Genomic DNA, 17,566 nt, shown 5'->3' with positions numbered 1-17,566 from the left:
AGGAACAACAAAACATCTTAGGACAACCTTTATTGAATGTGTCTGGATGAAGCAAAAACCCCAGAGTCATGGTCAGAGGCGAATATTGTCCTGATCTCAAAAGATAACACGGACCATACATCAATCCAAAATTATAGACCAATATCTACTTAACTGATTACAAGATATTTACAACAATTATAGCTGAGCAACTAAAAAGATTTTTAAAAGATTTTATACACGTGGATCAGAACGGATTTCTACCCAAAAGACAAACTAAACACAACATTAGGATAATCTTGGACATGCTAGAATACTATGAAATACATAGTGGACAACAAATTGCGTTATTATTTTTAGACGTTCAGAAGGCCTTTGATAATGTTAAGTGGTCATTTATATATCAACAACTTAGGTATATGGATGAAAAATTTATAAACATAATTAGGGCAATATATTCTAATCAGGAAGCCAAAATAATAAATGGGGAAGTAACCAGGAAATTTCAAATATGAAATGTTGGGAACTGAAGTTCTTGGATGGCACTCACACTGGCAAAATCTGGATTGTCCCTATACCCTTTGGAATAATAATAATAATGATGATGATGATGATGATGATGATGATGATGATGATGATGATGATGATGATGATGGAAGGGACCTTGGAGATCATCTAGTCCAACTCCCTGCTCAGGCAGGAAACCCTATACCATTTTGGACAAATGGCCGTCCAGTCTCTTCTTAAAAACTTCCAGTGTTGGAGCATTCTGGAGGCAGGTTGTTCCACTGGTTAATTGTTCTGTCAGGAAGTTTCTCCTTAGTTCTAGGTTGCTTCTCTCCTTGTTTAGGTTCCATCCGTTGCTTCTTGTCTTGCCTTCAGGCGCTTTGGAAAACAGCTTGACTCCCTCTTCTTTGTGGAAGCCCCTGAGATATTGGAACATTGCTATTATATCCCCCCTCGTCCTTCTCTTCATTAAACTAGACATACCCAATTCCAGCAGCCATTCCTTATGTTTTAACCTCCAGTCCCCTAATCATCTTTGTTGCTCTTCTCTGTACTCTTTCTAGAGTCTCAACATCTTTTTTACATCGTGGTGACCAAAACTGGATGCAGTATTCCAGGTGTGGTCTTACCAAGGCATTGTAAAGTGGTATTAGTACTTCATGTGATCTTGATTCTATCCCTCTGTTAATGCAGCCTAGCACTGTGTTGGCTTTTTTGGCAGCTCCAGCACACTGCTGGCTCATATTTAAATGATTGTCCACTAGGACTCCGAGATCCCTGTCACAGTTACTACTATTGAACAAGTTACCACTTATATTATACCTGTACATTTGGTTTTTCTTGCCTAAATGTAGAACTTTACTTTTTTCACCATTGAATTTCATTCTGTTAGATAACGCCCAGTGTTCAGGTCTGTCCAGATCATCCTGTCTTCTGGAATGTTGGCTATTCCTGCCAGCTTGGTGTCATCGGCAAATTTGATGAATTCCCCATCTATCCCCTTGTCCAAATCATTTGATGTTAACGGTCAGTTGAAGGATTTTATTGAAAAACTTTATTGAAGTTACAATATTATCCCCTCCCCAACCCAACCCAGAGCCCCTCCCCCACTTCCCAAAGCTGAATACAGGGTTACAAATACAAAATAATTATAATCTATCTAACATTAACCAACTATGTAAATAACCAAATACACAATGCACTTTAACCCATCTATAACATCATTACAAACAAACTACAAATATCCAACTTATACTAATACAATAACAATACCATGATATATACATTATTGTAACTAATACTAATATTTAAAAAGACTTAAATTATAGCAATCTTATTCATAGGCTAAATGGAACTTTTTAGTCTCATACTTTTTGTGAATATAATCTACCCATCTTCTCCAAACCGAAATGTATCGTTCTTGTGAGTGATCCTTCAAGTAAGCCGAGATCTTAGCCATTTCTGCTAAGTTGGACACCTTAAGCGTCCATTCTTCTATAGTCGGCAGGCTGTCCTTCTTCCAATATTGCCCTACCAATAACCTCGCTGCTGTTATGAGGTTCAACATCAAATTAATTTCTTTAATGTCACCATCTGTAATAACACCCAGTAAAAATAATTGTGGGGTAAACTTTATCTTTCTCTTAAAAATCTTTTGCATGTTCCACCAAATTTTGATCCAAAAAGCTTTAATGTTTCTACAAGTCCACCAAATATGAAAGTAGGTAGCATCCAAACTACCACATCTCCAACATTTGGGCTGTAGATTAGGATACATGCAAGAAAGCTTCTTAGGGTCCAAATGCCATCTAAAGAACATTTTATAGAAGTTTTCTCTTAAATTTTGGGCTTGTGTAAATTTCACATTTCTAACCCAAATTATCTCCCACACATCCAATGGGATCGGCTCTTGAATACTTTGAGCCCATTTCACCATGCAATCTTTGACCAATTCCGTTTCCAAATCTAATTCTATTAAGGCATTATAAATTCTCTTTATATGCGCTCGTGTTTGATCTTTAATCTGTTTTACCAAATTTTCATCCATCAGCGTCAAACCAACCTTCTGGTCTAATTTCCACCTGGCTTGCAATTGAGTATACTGAAACCAGGATTGTACAATATTTTCTTGTTTTAGCTCAGCTAGCAACCTTAATTGCCAGTCGCTCCCTTCCAATCTGAGTAGTTGCTTGTAAGAAATCACATCCAGATTCACACCCATAGATATCCCCTCTATTGCGTGTCCAGGAATCCCCCAAATTGGTATTTTATAATTTAACTTGTAATAATACTTTTTCCAAACACGCAATATAGCACTTCTTAAAATGTGGGATTTAAAAGTCCTATCAACTTTTTTATCATAAATCAAATATGCATGCCACCCATATAATAAATCCCATCCCTCAAGATAAAGTATACCTTTATTAGTTAAATTAAGCCAATCACTAACCAATGTTAAGACCACTGCGTCATAATATAATTTCAAATTAGGCACCTCTTTCCCGAGCGTCTTGCATAATCTTAAGTTTAACTCTCGGTTTTTTCCCCGCCCAGATAAATTTGTTAATACCCTTCTGCCACTCAGATCTTGCTGATGAGAGCCCTCAGCCAGGCCCCTCCCACTTGGTCACCACGGAGACCCAGCTGTGTGAGCCTGACAGCATGGATGAAGATGACCCACAGCTGGCCCTGTTCAAGGATGCCCGACGCAGGAGGCAGTCAATTAGGAGTAAACAGAGGAAGGCAATGGGGCTCCTCGGAAGGAGGCAGAGAGAAGCCACGCCCTGAACTCTATATTAGGGGAATGTGTGGGAGGGCTGGTTTGCTGAAGGCAACCGCTTGGATAGTTCCTGTTTCTTAAAGCTCCTGTTTCTTGGTTCGTGTCTTGTTTGTTTTTGTAGCTATAAATTTGGCAGGCGTAATTCCAGCCTCTTGCCTTCTTGTAAAAGGGGTTGTCCCTGCCTTTTCTGCAGGGCCGGTAGCAGGCTGGTACAGAACACTCTCCCTCTAATTCTTTATGTTTTTGCATCTGCTTATGCCTATAACCGTTATTCATATGAATCATAATCCTCCTCATGTATGCTTTACTGGCATCCCAAACCATATTAATCGGTGTTCCTTTATGCATATTCAGAACAAAAAACTCTCTCAAATAATCTTTACATTTTTCTGAAAGTACATCATATCTAAATAAATTTTCGTTCAGTCTCCAAGATCTTCTTATTCCATCTTCACAAAATAATTCCATCCATACAGGACTATGGTCCGATAACGTTCTTGGAAAAATCTTAACATTCTTAATCCTGGAAATAAGATCACCAGTAACCAAAAAGAAATCAATTCTAGAAAATGACTGATGCCTAGCTGAGAAAAAAGTAAAATCTCTATCCTCCAAGTTCCGCTCCCGCCAGATGTCTCTTAGTTCAAAGTCTTCTTTCAAGTCAAAAAAACTTTTAGGCAATCTAGAATAAATAGGAGAGTCTTTAGATGACCTCTTCTTATCCTTATTTGAGTCCAGAACACCATTCCAATCACCCATCAGAATAACTGATTTGTAGTCCAATTGAGTTAGCCTATCGTGTAAAAACTTATAGAATTTTCCTTGCTGCTGGTTGGGAGCGTATAATCCAATGATGAGAATCTTCTTACCTTGTAATAATAATTCAATAATAACATATCTTCCCTGTGGGTCAGATTCAATTAACGTAGCAGATAAGTCTCTTCTCAAATAGATAACCACTCCACTCTTTTTATCTTGAGCAGATGCTATAAAATGAGGTCCCAATTGGGAATTAATCAAGTATTTTTGATCTTTTACACAAATATGAGTTTCTTGCAGACAAACAATATCATTTTTATGTTGCTTCAAATAATGAAACACTTTCCTTCTTTTTTGTGTTGAATTCAAGCCATTAACATTCCATGTCAAGAGCTTTATCACCATCCTCAACGACCTGGAACCTCTGGAACGCCACCTTGAGGTCTGCAGTTGGTCTCTTCGGTCACGCCCCTCCCACCGGTTCCATACTACCAGGGCCTTGTATTATAAGCACAGAGTCCATCTTCTGTTTCTGTTGTCCCTTTTCTCTCCACTTGTGTGCCGCACGTGTCATTCTCTGATCTTTTGGATCAGCCTTTAACATCAATCTCTGGTCAGTAGATTCAGCCAATTGTGCCTCACCAACAAGCTGTGCTGATACACCTTCAGCTTGTTGGTTATCTTCTTCCATTCTCTTAAGCGATGGAGATGGTGGTGAACCTGCTTTCAGGACATTCATATAAAATTCCTTGGCCTTGGCAATCGTCGTAAGCCTGTACCATGTCCCTGCATGACTCACCACTATTCCAATAGGGATCTCCCATCTGAATTGTATTTGTCGATTTTTAAGTTCATCAGACAAGAAACCAAACTCCTTCCTTTTTCTCAGCATCTTAGGAGGTACTTCCTTCAAAATCATAATATCTTGTCCCGCAATTTGAAATTTCTGGTGATAAAAGGCCTGAATAATCTCATTTCGAAGTGACCTCTTGGAAAAGTAAATCACCACATCCCTGGGTAAGTTCTTCTGTCTCGCTATCCAGGAGTTAACCCTAAAATATTTTTCCACCTCTCTTGATAACTCTTTAGGGTCCCATCCCAGGATGGGAGCAGTAACCTTGATCACCTCTTCCAGTAAGTCCTCACGTGGGTTTTCTCTCAACCCCCTTATTCTCAGAGCAAATTCCATCTCTTTAAACTGAGAAACCATCAATTCTTCCTCAGTTTTATCAATTTTATTTTCTACTGTAGTAATTCTATTTTCAAGTTTTTCAGTCTTTTCCACAACCTCATCCACACGATCATCCAGACATCCAAGATGGCGGACGTGCTGGGCTGAGCTCTGTGAGCTCCAGCTGTTAGGCGTCCCTGAGGAGCCCCTCAGGGGTGCCTTTGGGCCCTCTGTGTTGGGGTTCAGGGTGGACAGGCAACGAGGCAGGCAATGAGGTAGGCAGCTAGGCTGGTCGACCCGTCTGCTGGTCTGTCCGTTTGCCTTTGCTCGTCCCTGCTCGCGCTGGCAGTTCCTGGTGATGTCGTCCGTAGCGTCTCCGGGCCGTTTTCGGGCCGTTTGCAGTCGGTGCCGGCGTTTTCTCATTGCTCTGGGCCATCTCGGGCCGCTCTCGGCAGCGTCGTCGTCTTCGAGCCGTTTTTGGCGGAGGAGACGTCCGTGGGTCATCTTGGCGGCAGCGTCGATGTTTTTGGGCCGTTTTCGGGCCGCTTTCGGCGTCGGCGTCTTCGGGCCTTGCTCAGGCCGCTTCGGTGGTCGGCGGTGGCCTTTCTCGGGCCTTTGGCCCATTTCGCCGACGGCGTTCCTCTGACCCACTTTTGGACCGAGTGGCGGTGGCGGCGTCTTCGGCGACGGCGGCAGCGGCGTTGCAGCTGGTGGCGTTCTTTTTGGCAGTGGCAGCAGCAGCGGCTCTTGCAGTGGTTCCTGCGACGGTGAGGCCCTCCGCTTCCCGACTCCTCGTTCCTGCGACGGTGAGGCCCTCCGCTTCCCGACTCCTCGTTCCCCCCCTTGAAGACCTGGGGCTCCCGTACTTTGGGAGGCCGCGCTCTGGACGGCCCCAACTAGTGGACTGGGGGCCTATGGAGTTGCAGCCGGGAACGACGCCCAGAATGACAGTGCGGTGAAGGAACTGTGGGGGCAACTGGAGTGGCCAGCCGGTACCCGACGGGAACTTACTATCTTGTGGCCTAGCTAGACTTCCTGCCCCAGATATATATCTGCCTGCATATAAACTCTCTTGCCTGCCTTCCTCTCCCCATAGGACTCAGATGGGCCTGGGTGCAAGCCACGGTGGGAGAGTGGCTTGGACTTACACCTGCAGCCCCATAGAGGTGGGAGCTCTATGGGGTGTGCTTTACCCAGAGTGCGTTTTCTGGACCACCCCCGGGAACAGAGTTGCAACCCGTCGTGAGAGGATGGGGGGTGGCCTGTTTCTGTTGTTCACCCAGCTGAGTGGCAGTGAAGCTGGGTGATGGTCCAGATACTCACTTACCCTCTGACGTGACCCTCCTACCGAACTATTAATTATGGGACTGCCTCTCCTGGATTCTCCCGGACTTTTATGCACCTTCGTTACACTAGCACGGACCTGTTTGCCCTCAGGGGTGCCCCCCTCTCCTGGGTGTGACCCGCCTTTTTTACCACCTCCAACCTCGATGAAGGGCCCGATTATTGGGACCCTGATAGATGGCCGGGCAGGGGCAGGGGCCTCCAACATAAATTTAATAAGAGGCCCCTGGTTAATTTTTTAGTAAATTTTTTGTGGGGTTAGGGAGGGGGGTGGGAGTGTGTTGTGGTTGTTTGGCTAAGGGGGGTGGTCCAACAACCGTTGCTCAGGCCAGGTCCGGGACTGATTGCGTGGGGGGAGAGCGGGGTGCGGTTGCCTCCGGGGCTCGGGAGCGGGTCGTGGGACTACCGATTCCCACGACGTTGGGGAATGGCAGCAGGTGTATGAACAGAGGGCCACATCAATACCGGGAGGGTCATCTCCGCTACTTACAAGCAGTGAGGCGCTCCGACCCTCTGTCTCTTCCCCGAGGTCCCGGGAGCGAGGATGTGCAGCCTCCTGAAGCTGGTGTACCTGAATGCCAGGTCCGTTGCTAATAAGGCTCCCCTTGTCCGGGATCTAGTTGAGGGTGAGCATGCGGACCTGGCTTGCATCACGGAGACTTGGTTGGGCCCAGAGGGTGGTGTTCCTTTGGTTGATCTTTGCCCACCAGGTTTCCGGGTGCTACACCGGCCTCGGGCTCATGGTAGGGGCGGGGGAGTGGCGGTAGTTATTAGGGAGACCCTATGTCCGCGGGAGACCACCGTTCCCCAGATAGTCGGGTGTGAATCTCTCTTTTTGAGATGTGGTCCTGGGGCGCAGTTGGGCTTGCTGCTGGTGTACCTTTCGCCTGCCTGAGCTACTCGATGTCCTCTCGGGGTTGGTGATTGAGTTCCCCAAACTTATAGTTTTGGGTGACTTCAATCTACCATCCCTAGGAGGATCATCTGAGTGAGCTTGGGAGTTCATGGCTTCCATGACGGCCATGGACCTGACGCAAGTAATTCTTGGACCGACTCATGAGGGAGGCCACACCCTTGACTTGGTTTTCTTATCTGGACAGTGGTTTGATGATCTTGGTGGGGGCTCTCCAACTGTTATGCCCCTGTCATGGACCGATCATCACCTCCTGCGGCTGGCCTTCCGTTTTGCCACCCCCCGCCGTGGGTGTACGGAGGCAACTAGATGGTACCGCCCCAGGCGCTTAATGGATCCTTATAGGTTCCAGGCAGCGCTGGGGTCCCCACCTGCCTCCGCTGCTCACAACTCGGCGGATGCCTTAGTGGAAGCCTGGGAAAGGGCGGCCACAGAGGCACTTGACCGAGTTGTACCCTTGCGGCCCCTGACCCAGTGCAGATCCCAGCGAGCTCCATGGTTCTCCGCGGAGCTCCGGGAGGTGAAGCGTCGGAGACGGGGCCTAGAGAGCCGTTGGAGGTCCAGCCGATCCGAATCTGACCGGTTGCGACTAAGAACCCACATTAGGTCTTATCTCGCAGCGATGAGAGCGGTGAGGTCTAATTACTTCTCCGGCCTCATCGCGTCCGCAGATAATCGCCCGGCCGCCCTGTTTAGGGTGACCCGCTCCCTCCTCAATCAGGAGGTGAGGGAGGAACCCTTGCAGGGTCGTGCTGAGGAATTTGGTCAATATCTGTTGGATAAAATCGCTCGGATTCGGACCGGTCTGGACTCCAACTGGGCAGAGTCTGACGATCAGGACACGGGCGGTCTTGTCGATGTTATCTGGGAGGAGTTTGATTCTGTGACCCCTGAGGAAGTGGACAGGATTATGGGGAGGTTGAGCTCCACCACATGTTTATTGGACCCGTGCCCTTCCTGGCTGGTTTATGCAGCTCGGGAGGGGACACGAGGCTGGTTCCAGGGGGTTATATCTGCTTCTTTGAGTGAGGATAATTTCCCCGCCGCCTTGAAGGAGGCGGTGGTGAGACCTCTCCTCAAGAAGCCTGCCTTGGACCCAGCTGTGTTAAATAACTTTCGTCCGGTCTCCAACCTTCGCTTTCTTGCGAAGGTTGTTGAGAGTGTGGTGGCGCATCAGCTCCCTCTGGTCCTGGATGAAGCGGATTATCTAGACCTGTGCCAATCGGGTTTCAGGCCCGGGTACAGCACGGAGACGGCATTGGTCGCTCTGGTGAATGATCTCTGGAGGTCCCGGGGCAGGGGATATTCCTCTGTCCTAGTCCTATTAGACCTCTCGGCGGCTTTCGATACCATCGACCATGGTATCCTGCTGCGGCGTCTCAGGGGATTGGGAGTGGGAGGCACAGTTCTTCGGTGGTTCTCCTCCTATCTCCTGGGCCGTTCGCAGTCGGTGTTGGCAGGAGGGCAGAGGTCGACCCCAAGGTCTCTCGTTTGTGGAGTTCCTCAGGGGTCGGTCCTCTCGCCTCTCCTGTTCAACATCTACATGAAACCGCTGGGTGAGATCATTCGTGGTTTTGGAGTTGGGTATCATCAGTACACTGATGATACCCAGCTTTTCATTTCGACCCCAAACCACCCCAGTGATGCCCTCGACATGATGTCCCGTTGCCTGGAGGCGATTCGGGTCTGGATGGGGAGGAACAGGCTTCAGCTCAACCCTGACAAGACTGAGTGGCTGTGCATTCCGGCATCCCGGGATATTCAGAATATTCCACCTCTCTCTATGGGGGGTGAGCTTTTACCCCCCGTAGATAGGGCTCGCAACTTGGGAGTCCTCCTAGATTCACGGCTCACTCTGGAAGATCATATAGTAGCTGTGACTAGGGGGGCTTTCGCCCAGGTTCGCCTGGTGCGCCAGTTGCGGCCCTATCTAGACCGGGATGCCCTGTGTACGGTCACTCATGCGCTCGTGACCTCTCGTCTGGACTACTGCAATGCTCTCTACATTCCCTTGAAGACCACTCGGAGGCTTCAGCTGGTACAGAATACAGCCGTGAGAGTTGTCTTGGGAGTTTCCCGGTACTCCCATGTTACACCTTTGCTCCGCGAGCTGCATTGGTTGCCAGTTGTCTTCTGGGTGAGATTCAAGGTTTTGGTAATGGTTTTTAAGGCCCTACATGGCATGGGTCCGGAGTACCTCGGGGACCACCTGCTGCCGGTGTCAACTTCCCTCCGCCCTGTGCGTTCCCACAGAGAGGGCCTCCTCAGGGTGCCTCCGGTCAGAAAATGTCGGCTGGTGGCCCCCAGGGGGAGGGCCTTCTCTGTGGGTGCTCCGGCTTTATGGAATCAGCTGCCGGTCGAGCTCCAGACGGCACCTGACCTTCGCTCCTTCCGACGCGGTCTGAAGACCCATCTATTTGAACAAGCCAGCCTGGCCTGATGGGGATATGTTGGGGTTTTAATGGGGATTTTTATATTGTATATTGTTATCGACTGTTTTAGCTGGGCTACTATTTAATTCTTTTTTAATTTTTGTATCTTGTATTTTTTATGTATGCCCTGTTCACCGCCCTGAGTCCTTCGGGAGAAGGGCGGTATACAAATACAATAAAACTAAACTAAACTAAACATGTGCAGCCAGCCCTTGGAATGCAAACAAAATGTCTTCTCTCATCTCTCTTTTTTTAAGTTCAAGAAGATCAGCTACCTCTTCCTTTATTTGTAAAGTCATTTCTTTCAACACATCCTGCAGGTCTTTAAGTGTAAGTGCTGGTGGTGGAGGAGAAGGTGGAGGGGATCTGGGTTTTACATTAGACTGAGTGACAGGAGAGGAAATTGAAGTTTTAGAAACAGAAGGAATTGCCTGCCTTCTTGAAGCCATTTTCACTTGCTACAAATCACTTTCTCTTGTCACTTTCACTTTCCCTCTGTACTCCGGAGGGAAAAAAGGGGGGGTAATAATAAAATGCAAAAAAAAGAGAAGGAAGTAATCTTAATAATAAAAAGGGAGAAAGAAATTCCAATATATTAGTTAAATTGTAACAAAGTCCTCTTAGTTATTCTTTTAGAAAAAAAAACGTTTCAGCACCATTTTCTTTTCCTTCTTCAAAGTCTGAATTATAAATGGAGAAGATTAATGCAGCTCGGGTTAAAGTTCTAAATACTTGCAGCTTAACTCCTCCTGGTCAGCTCTGTCTGCTTTAAAGGTACACATAACTCAGTATAATCTGCAGATGTGGTTGCCGCGTCTTGCTTCTCTTCCTGCACGGAGAGAAGGCGTCCTGGGCTCGGAGAAGCCTCGGACTCCGTGGGAGCTCTCACCCTCCGATCTTCAGATAACTCTGGGATATTGGGGAGTTCTACCACTATCCGAGGGGACTCACCTCCCCTTCTTCTCCCGAAGGGAAAGTCTACGAGCCGCAGAACAGCTGATTTGGCAATGGCAATTTATGTACCTATGTATTTAAGGTTTAATTTTTTAACTTCCCATAGTGGGATTTTATGCTTTTTGCGAGCGTTCTCGAGTCATTTCTCAATTGAGCAGACTTGTAAATAAAAAAAAATCAATGAAAAAAATCTTGAATTTGCTTTCCTGGATTTGCTATGGTCAGCATTGTGGAAATTCTTGGCTACTGAGTTTGCTTTCATCCAGATTCTAGCAGCCCCAGGCTTGGTTATGTCTGTACTTTTTTCCCCAAACACCAACTTCTTGTTCTAACAACAATGGTTGGCTTTTACTTTAAAAAGAAAAAAATGACTACCTTCATGGCTTGAAACACGTTTTAATTTTGGTGCACCATTTCATTATGTTTACAATATTTTAATCAGCAGATTTGTTGTTTTTTTGTTAACTGCTTTCTCTATCTAAACAGTAAAGTTTTGTTATTTTGTTTTCATAGATGGAACACCACCACTACCTGACCAAGTGGGAAAAAACAATTTTTCCCTCTATCACTCAAACACTAGTCAACTCTATTTTACAGAGAACCACATCCAGAGAGGACGGCTAGCTTCTGTGATGGTTGAGGATGGAGATGGAGATGGCAGCACAATTAGCCAGTCAGTTGCCATGGCCATTGCGGGTTCTCCTTTGCCTCATTCTCATCAGTCTACGGTCTTCCAAATGCCAACAGTGGTAAGTGTCCATTGATTGGAAATGGGAGCATACAGTAGAACAGAATCCAGGTTTAAAAGGGTGGTGAATTCCTGCACATCACACTCTGGGTTTGAAGCTTCACAATTTCCAGAGATGAGACCATGTATATCTTGGACCTGTACCTCTCCCAGGGCCTTGAATCCAGCCACACAGGGACTCTTCTTATATCCACAGATCTCAGGAGAAAATCCAGCAGATGGATAGGAACATGCCCTCTTAGTAGTCCTCTCGCAATTACGTGCCCATAAGGCTGTCAAATGGGAAGCTGTGGAGTGGCCACTGAGAATACATCTACTGTGCATATAACCTTCGATTAAAACAGTATCTTGAGCAAACTTGAACAAAGCATTATAAGCCCCCCACCCCCAAAAGCAGCTCAAGTCATTTATTTTGGATGGCATCTAAAAACTGTAGAAGAGATACAAAGTTGCCATGTAGCCCGTTAGTTCAAGCAAGCTAGTCTGCTCTTTTTGGTTGTGACTGGCAGTGTGCTTCAGGTTCCAACCAGTTTTCTGTTCTAGCTGGAGATGCCAGGAATTGAATTGGAGTCATCTTCATGTAAAGCACCTGCTTGACCACCAAGCTATAACCCTTGCCTGCAGATACAACTCTTTCTCCCCTCCTTTGGATGATAGTACTTCTTCCAATTAGAGTAGACTAACTCAAAGAACTCCTATCATGCACAGTGTAAAACCTATTTAGAATTAATTTATGAACTGTTCTGCATAACTGTTGTTTGTCTTTAGCCTGCCCGCCAGTACAGCATGTTGTCTGCTGAGGCAAGTCGCAATCTGCTGGTGTGTCTTCTCTGGGTACTAAAGAATGCTGATGATGCTGTGCTACATCATTGGCTAGCTGACCTCTCTGCTTTCCATGTGAATCGTCTACTTGACTTACTCTACCTCTGTGTCTCCTGCTTTGAATATAAGGTTAGAAGAATCTAAAATTATGATATTTTGATTCTCTTCCTCTCCTTTAAAGATTGAGATAAAACCAAAAATACTGTCTTTGGCTCAAATTCTATTTCCTTAGAAGTTGGTATGAAAGCCAAAAATATAATTTGTCACAAGCTCCTAACCTGAGTATAAGAAATCTTTGTCTAAAAGCAACATGGTGCTTAGGAAAAGCTGAAAAATATAATAATTATTGAATTTTTAAGCAAAACATCACTATAATTTAACCTGTGAAGTAGTTGAATGAATATCAAAATAATTAATTCACTTAAGTCAGATAGCAGGATAGCAAAACTGAATTTAAAAATATAATTATTCTTTATAATTATGTTTTAGTAAAGTCTCAGCAGAACAGGTTGGTTAGGGACAGGAAGAACTAAAGTTGTATTTTCCCAAAGTCAGGACATTTCCTTTTAGAGTCTTCTGTGTGGAAACTGGATGGGAAGACAAATGCAGGAAAAAATAGACCCATTGACTTAAAAATACTTTAATTTAGCCCTCATCCTATTAGCATTTCCATAAAATATTGAGAAATCTCTTGATTTTTTTAAAAAATGGATTGTTAATGGCAGTGAGTGGAAATGGGAAGGGAATGTGGAGTTATTAATGGAATTTTGAAATGAGCTTAGTGAAGCTGAGATGTGAAAACTTTCTAGAGTTTCTTTGGTGGAGTCAACAAATCATGATGCTCACTGCTGAACTCCTTTTGAATAAGCCTTTGATTACTTTGTTCTATGGGAAGCTGTTTTTCCTATTTCTGAAGAAGTGTGGGCAATTGATTGGCAGATCTTGTTCTTGCAGTCAAGTATCTCCTTTTTTAATGAGGACTGTTGCCATCCCATAGGGCAAAAAGGCCTTTGAACGCATCAATAGCCTGACCTTCAAAAAATCTCTGGATATGAAGGCGCGACTGGAGGAAGCCATCTTAGGCACTATTGGGGCACGTCAAGAAATGGTTCGACGCAGCCGAGGTGAGACTAGCTAAAGAGCATGGAACAATGGAAGGCACCAGCACAACTTTGCTTCCCCAGTTCCCTCTCCCCACAAGATGGACCACCATTTCTGGGCCATATTTACTGCAAATTTAGTCAGTGGTAGTAAAAATTCTGAAGAAAATAAACATATTGGATTTGATTTTTTTTAGTTTTCAGATCAGTTCAAATGGAAAGAATTAAGAAAGAAGCTTCTATTTGTTGTAGTGCTATGGAAATGAATGCATAATTAAAGACATCCTGATTTTTCAGTATTGCACCATGATAAAATCCGATTTGTAGTAAGGAAGTTCTGTTTGAAGTAAAATCAAGAACCCAGGTGGGTCTCCCATCCTGTTGCAAAGAGGAAGAAGCTGGTCATTTAAGCACTTTCCCCTCAAAACACATTTTGTATTTATGCAGTGGTGAAAGCCAGATCCTTTCCCGCTTTTCTCAACAGAGCGCAATCCTTTTGGAAACCAAGAAAATGTTCGCTGGAGGAAGAATATTGCTCACTGGAGACAGAATTCGGACAAGGTGGACAAGTGCGTTTGTGGGCAGTTCTGGCATATCTGCACATTGATTAGAAATAAGCGGAAGAGGCCTTCATCCTGCAGTGGATAGACAATGGCTAGAATGTTGTTGATGATGATTGGCTGAATTGGCTGCACATTATGCTCCAGTCAATGGGACACATGTACTTTGGAAAAGCTGTTTTTTTTCTCGTTTTCATTTATTAGTTACATGTACACATTTCTCCCAAAAAGAAGAAAAAAATGATTTGATGATTGCGTGTTACTTTTTAGAGCCACTTCATTGGGCTTTTCTTATTCTAGCACAAGGGTGTCAAACTGCTGGCCCGTGGGCCGGAGCGTCACAGAGAAACCGCGCCCATCCCATTTTCGGCAATGTGAAAAAGTTCCGATACGTCACGCGACGTCATGTGACATCGCGAGTTTGACATGCCTGTTCTAGCAGCTGTATGAATGGAAGCCTCTGGAAGTAACACAAAAAAAAATAAATAATACACTTCTCAAGTCAATTCAGAAATTGGGAGATAGGGATCCTAGTCTTAGCTTCAGCTCTTTCTGTGAGTCTCAGAGGTTTCCTTCAGACCCAAACGGCAGTAATGCAGCCTTTACTCTTTGAACTCTTCCCTTGTAATCCAAATTTTACCTTTCCCAAAATGAATTAATTCATAGTACAATAATACTATAAATTGGTTCAGTAGTACAATAGTAACATTTCACTGCACCTAAATGTGTAAAAAAATAAGAAAAGCCCTGCTGGACCAGGCCATGGGCCTACTGAGTCCAGCATTCTGTATCATAGGCTACCTGATATCATGCTGTATTATCCAGCATTCCATATACTACCATCAGATAGATGCATTTGGGAAGTTTCCAGCCAAGACTGAAAAACTGTGGTCCTATTCTACAGTCACACATACAACTCATGTCCCAGCAAACAGTATTCAAGTGGGTTTTTTACTTCTGCTTCTCTGTCCATAGCCTTCCATTAACTCAACAGCCTAATTTTACTGCCATTTGGTCATTTTTCTTAGGGAAGGATAAGCCAACAGTTTTGGGGCAGCCAGTTACTTTCACAGGACATGTCTTGTGGGGGACTCCCTTTTAGGAAAAGTCATTCTGCCCTTTGACTCTGAAGGCAAATGGGGTGGCTCAGTGGTCAGAAAACAACTAAATAGCTTGGGACATTTTGCATGACTAGATATTAATCTTAACATTCACTTTCTTTATCACTTGCATAGATCAAAGGAAGAGATAGAACATGATGCTTTGGTAGATGGAAACCTGGCTACAGAGGCCAACATGGTGGTGCTGGATACCCTGGAAATTATTGTGCAAGTAAGATCTAGCCTTGCTATTACATTATGATAAAGCTTTGAGTTTCAGTAAATCTGTCTTGTCCTCTAAATGTGAAGGCTTCCACTATCTCTGTTGTGGAGCATTCAGAACTGGTCTTAAAGAGAAAGGATTCTGCTTCCCAAAATGTATCTGACGAGTTTAGCTCATGAAAATGGGATAGGAGGTGAGAGTCAGGCAGAGTTTCCCAAAAGATGTGGATAACATAAACCAAAACACACTACATTTATTACAATTCCTGGGTTTATAATAATAACTTGGTTATTCCTAGTCATGATGGTTCTCAGAAACACATTGTTGAGCAAAATCAAATTAATATGCTCGGTAAGGCCTGAAAATAAAGGATGAATGGGTGACATGTAGAAAACAAGTTGCCCATAGATCTTAATAAGCAAAACATATCTATGACATATAGGAGCTTCTCTAGGTTTTACTAGTGACAGTAACTGAAGTACTAGTACTTAAGACAGCAATCTGTCTTAAATGAAAAACCAGATCCAGTAGTACTAAATAGGTTCTTCCAAGCCTCATATTACTAACCATACTGAAGTCTCTGTTAGTTTCTTTGCCTGCAAGCCGAGTTCATATCTTGATGTAAAAATCCTAGACATAAACTCTATAAAGGGATCCCACAATTTAGAAGGGACTTAATTGGTCTGCATTGCATTTCAAGGAAATTTTGTATTAAATGAAATGTAGTGCTGCTCAAACATTGTGCCAAATAGTTTTATTTATCATCTACTTCACATAAGGAATCTGCTGACAATAAAGTAGGAAATAACTTTCTTTTAAATTTAAGAAATATGTTTCCTTGGAACACATTGGGAATCTCATTTACATGTGCAGCTGTCATTTTTGTTCTTTGTTCTATTCCTACATTGTAATAAAGTATGTGTAATAGCATGAAACCCTCCTTCTTTGCTTCTATATAGCTTTCTTCATTCTACAATGCTATCTAATGAATTCATTTTTTTTCTTCCTTCCCCTCCCCTGCAGACAGTGTCTGAAACCAAGGAGAGTGTCCTGAGTGGGGTGCTGAGGGTGCTTCTTCACAGCATGGGCTGTACACCTAGTGCTGCCTTCTTGCAACACTGCTTTGCCACCCAGAGAGCACTAGTGAGCAAGGTGAGTCTGCTTGGTGAGGAAAGTCTCGCTGAATGCAGTTAGAATAGAATAATAGCTTCATTGTCACTTTAAATGTACACTAATCAGCATATATTAAAATGAGATTTCGTTGCATACAGTTCTCAAAGGGTAACCACTTCCAATATACATTTCATAAACATGACAAAGAAATAAATAAAATAAAATATTATGCATATACACACAGATATGGCCCAGAGAAACAACACAGTCTAGTTCGGATGTATATGGCAAGAAAAATGAGTCTTGTGAGTTTACCATACGGCATAGGGAACAAAGCTGTTCCAGAATCTGGTAGTCCTGCTAGCAATAGTTTGAAACCTCCTCCTAGAGGGGAGCAACAGAAACAGTCCATGAAGTGTGGGGTCTCTAACAATGCTTTGAGCTCTAAGCATGTAGCACTTATAAACAGTATCCTGAATAATGGGAAGCGGGCTTTCTGTAATTCAGCTGTCCTTATCACTCTCGGTATGGACCTTCTATCTGAGGCACTGCTACCACCAAACCAAACAGTGATGCAGTTTGTTAAGACACTCAATTGTGCCTCTGTAAAAAGTGGCCAGGACAGAAGGAGAATGATGTCCTTCCTTCCAGTCAATCTGCAACTTTTGTAAGGATCATGATCTGCTAGGGGACATCTTGCTTGCTTTTTGCCCATCCTTTACAACAAACAGAATGGGTATACTCTAGCCCCCTTGATTAAACAATGACATTGTCTTTTCTCTTGCAGCACCTGCTCTTTAGAATAGTATCCTTCTAGAATAACGTTTCCCACCTGGGCTTCAGGTCTTTAATTGTATGGTCTTCAGGTCTTTAATTCTGGGAGTTGAAGTTCACACATCTCAAAATAGCTAAGATTGGGAAACACTGCTCTAGAGATTTGTATAACTTCTACCCTTATTTATGTTCAAAAAGTCCCTGAAAACCTTGTTGTTGCCTCAAGCCTTGAGTCCTTAAAGGATTTCATTTATTTAAAGGATTATCTTTTCAGATATGTTAGTTGGG

At 44.1% G+C, this 17,566-nt stretch overlaps 1 protein-coding gene across 1 annotated transcript in view; it reads left to right on the top strand.

Moving 5' to 3' along the window:
* The window catches only part of DOCK6 (dedicator of cytokinesis 6), a gene marked incomplete at its 5' end in the record, with an annotated part of 204,374 nt that overhangs the window by 126,539 nt on the left and 60,269 nt on the right, over positions 1-17,566 (top strand). The window contains 6 exons of the mRNA XM_081316526.1: positions 11,436-11,587; positions 12,355-12,537; positions 13,406-13,532; positions 13,993-14,077; positions 15,304-15,400; positions 16,415-16,543. Of these exons, the coding sequence (XP_081172652.1) occupies positions 11,436-11,587; positions 12,355-12,537; positions 13,406-13,532; positions 13,993-14,077; positions 15,304-15,400; positions 16,415-16,543 (773 nt within the window). The remainder of the gene's footprint in view (positions 1-11,435; positions 11,588-12,354; positions 12,538-13,405; positions 13,533-13,992; positions 14,078-15,303; positions 15,401-16,414; positions 16,544-17,566) is intronic.

The sequence above is a fragment of the Vipera berus genome (assembly GCF_964194415.1).
Source record: "Vipera berus genome assembly, chromosome: 2".
Lineage (NCBI taxonomy): Eukaryota > Metazoa > Chordata > Lepidosauria > Squamata > Viperidae > Vipera > Vipera berus.
Note: the sequence above shows the minus strand (reverse complement) of the source record. Positions and strands in the feature narration are given on the sequence as shown.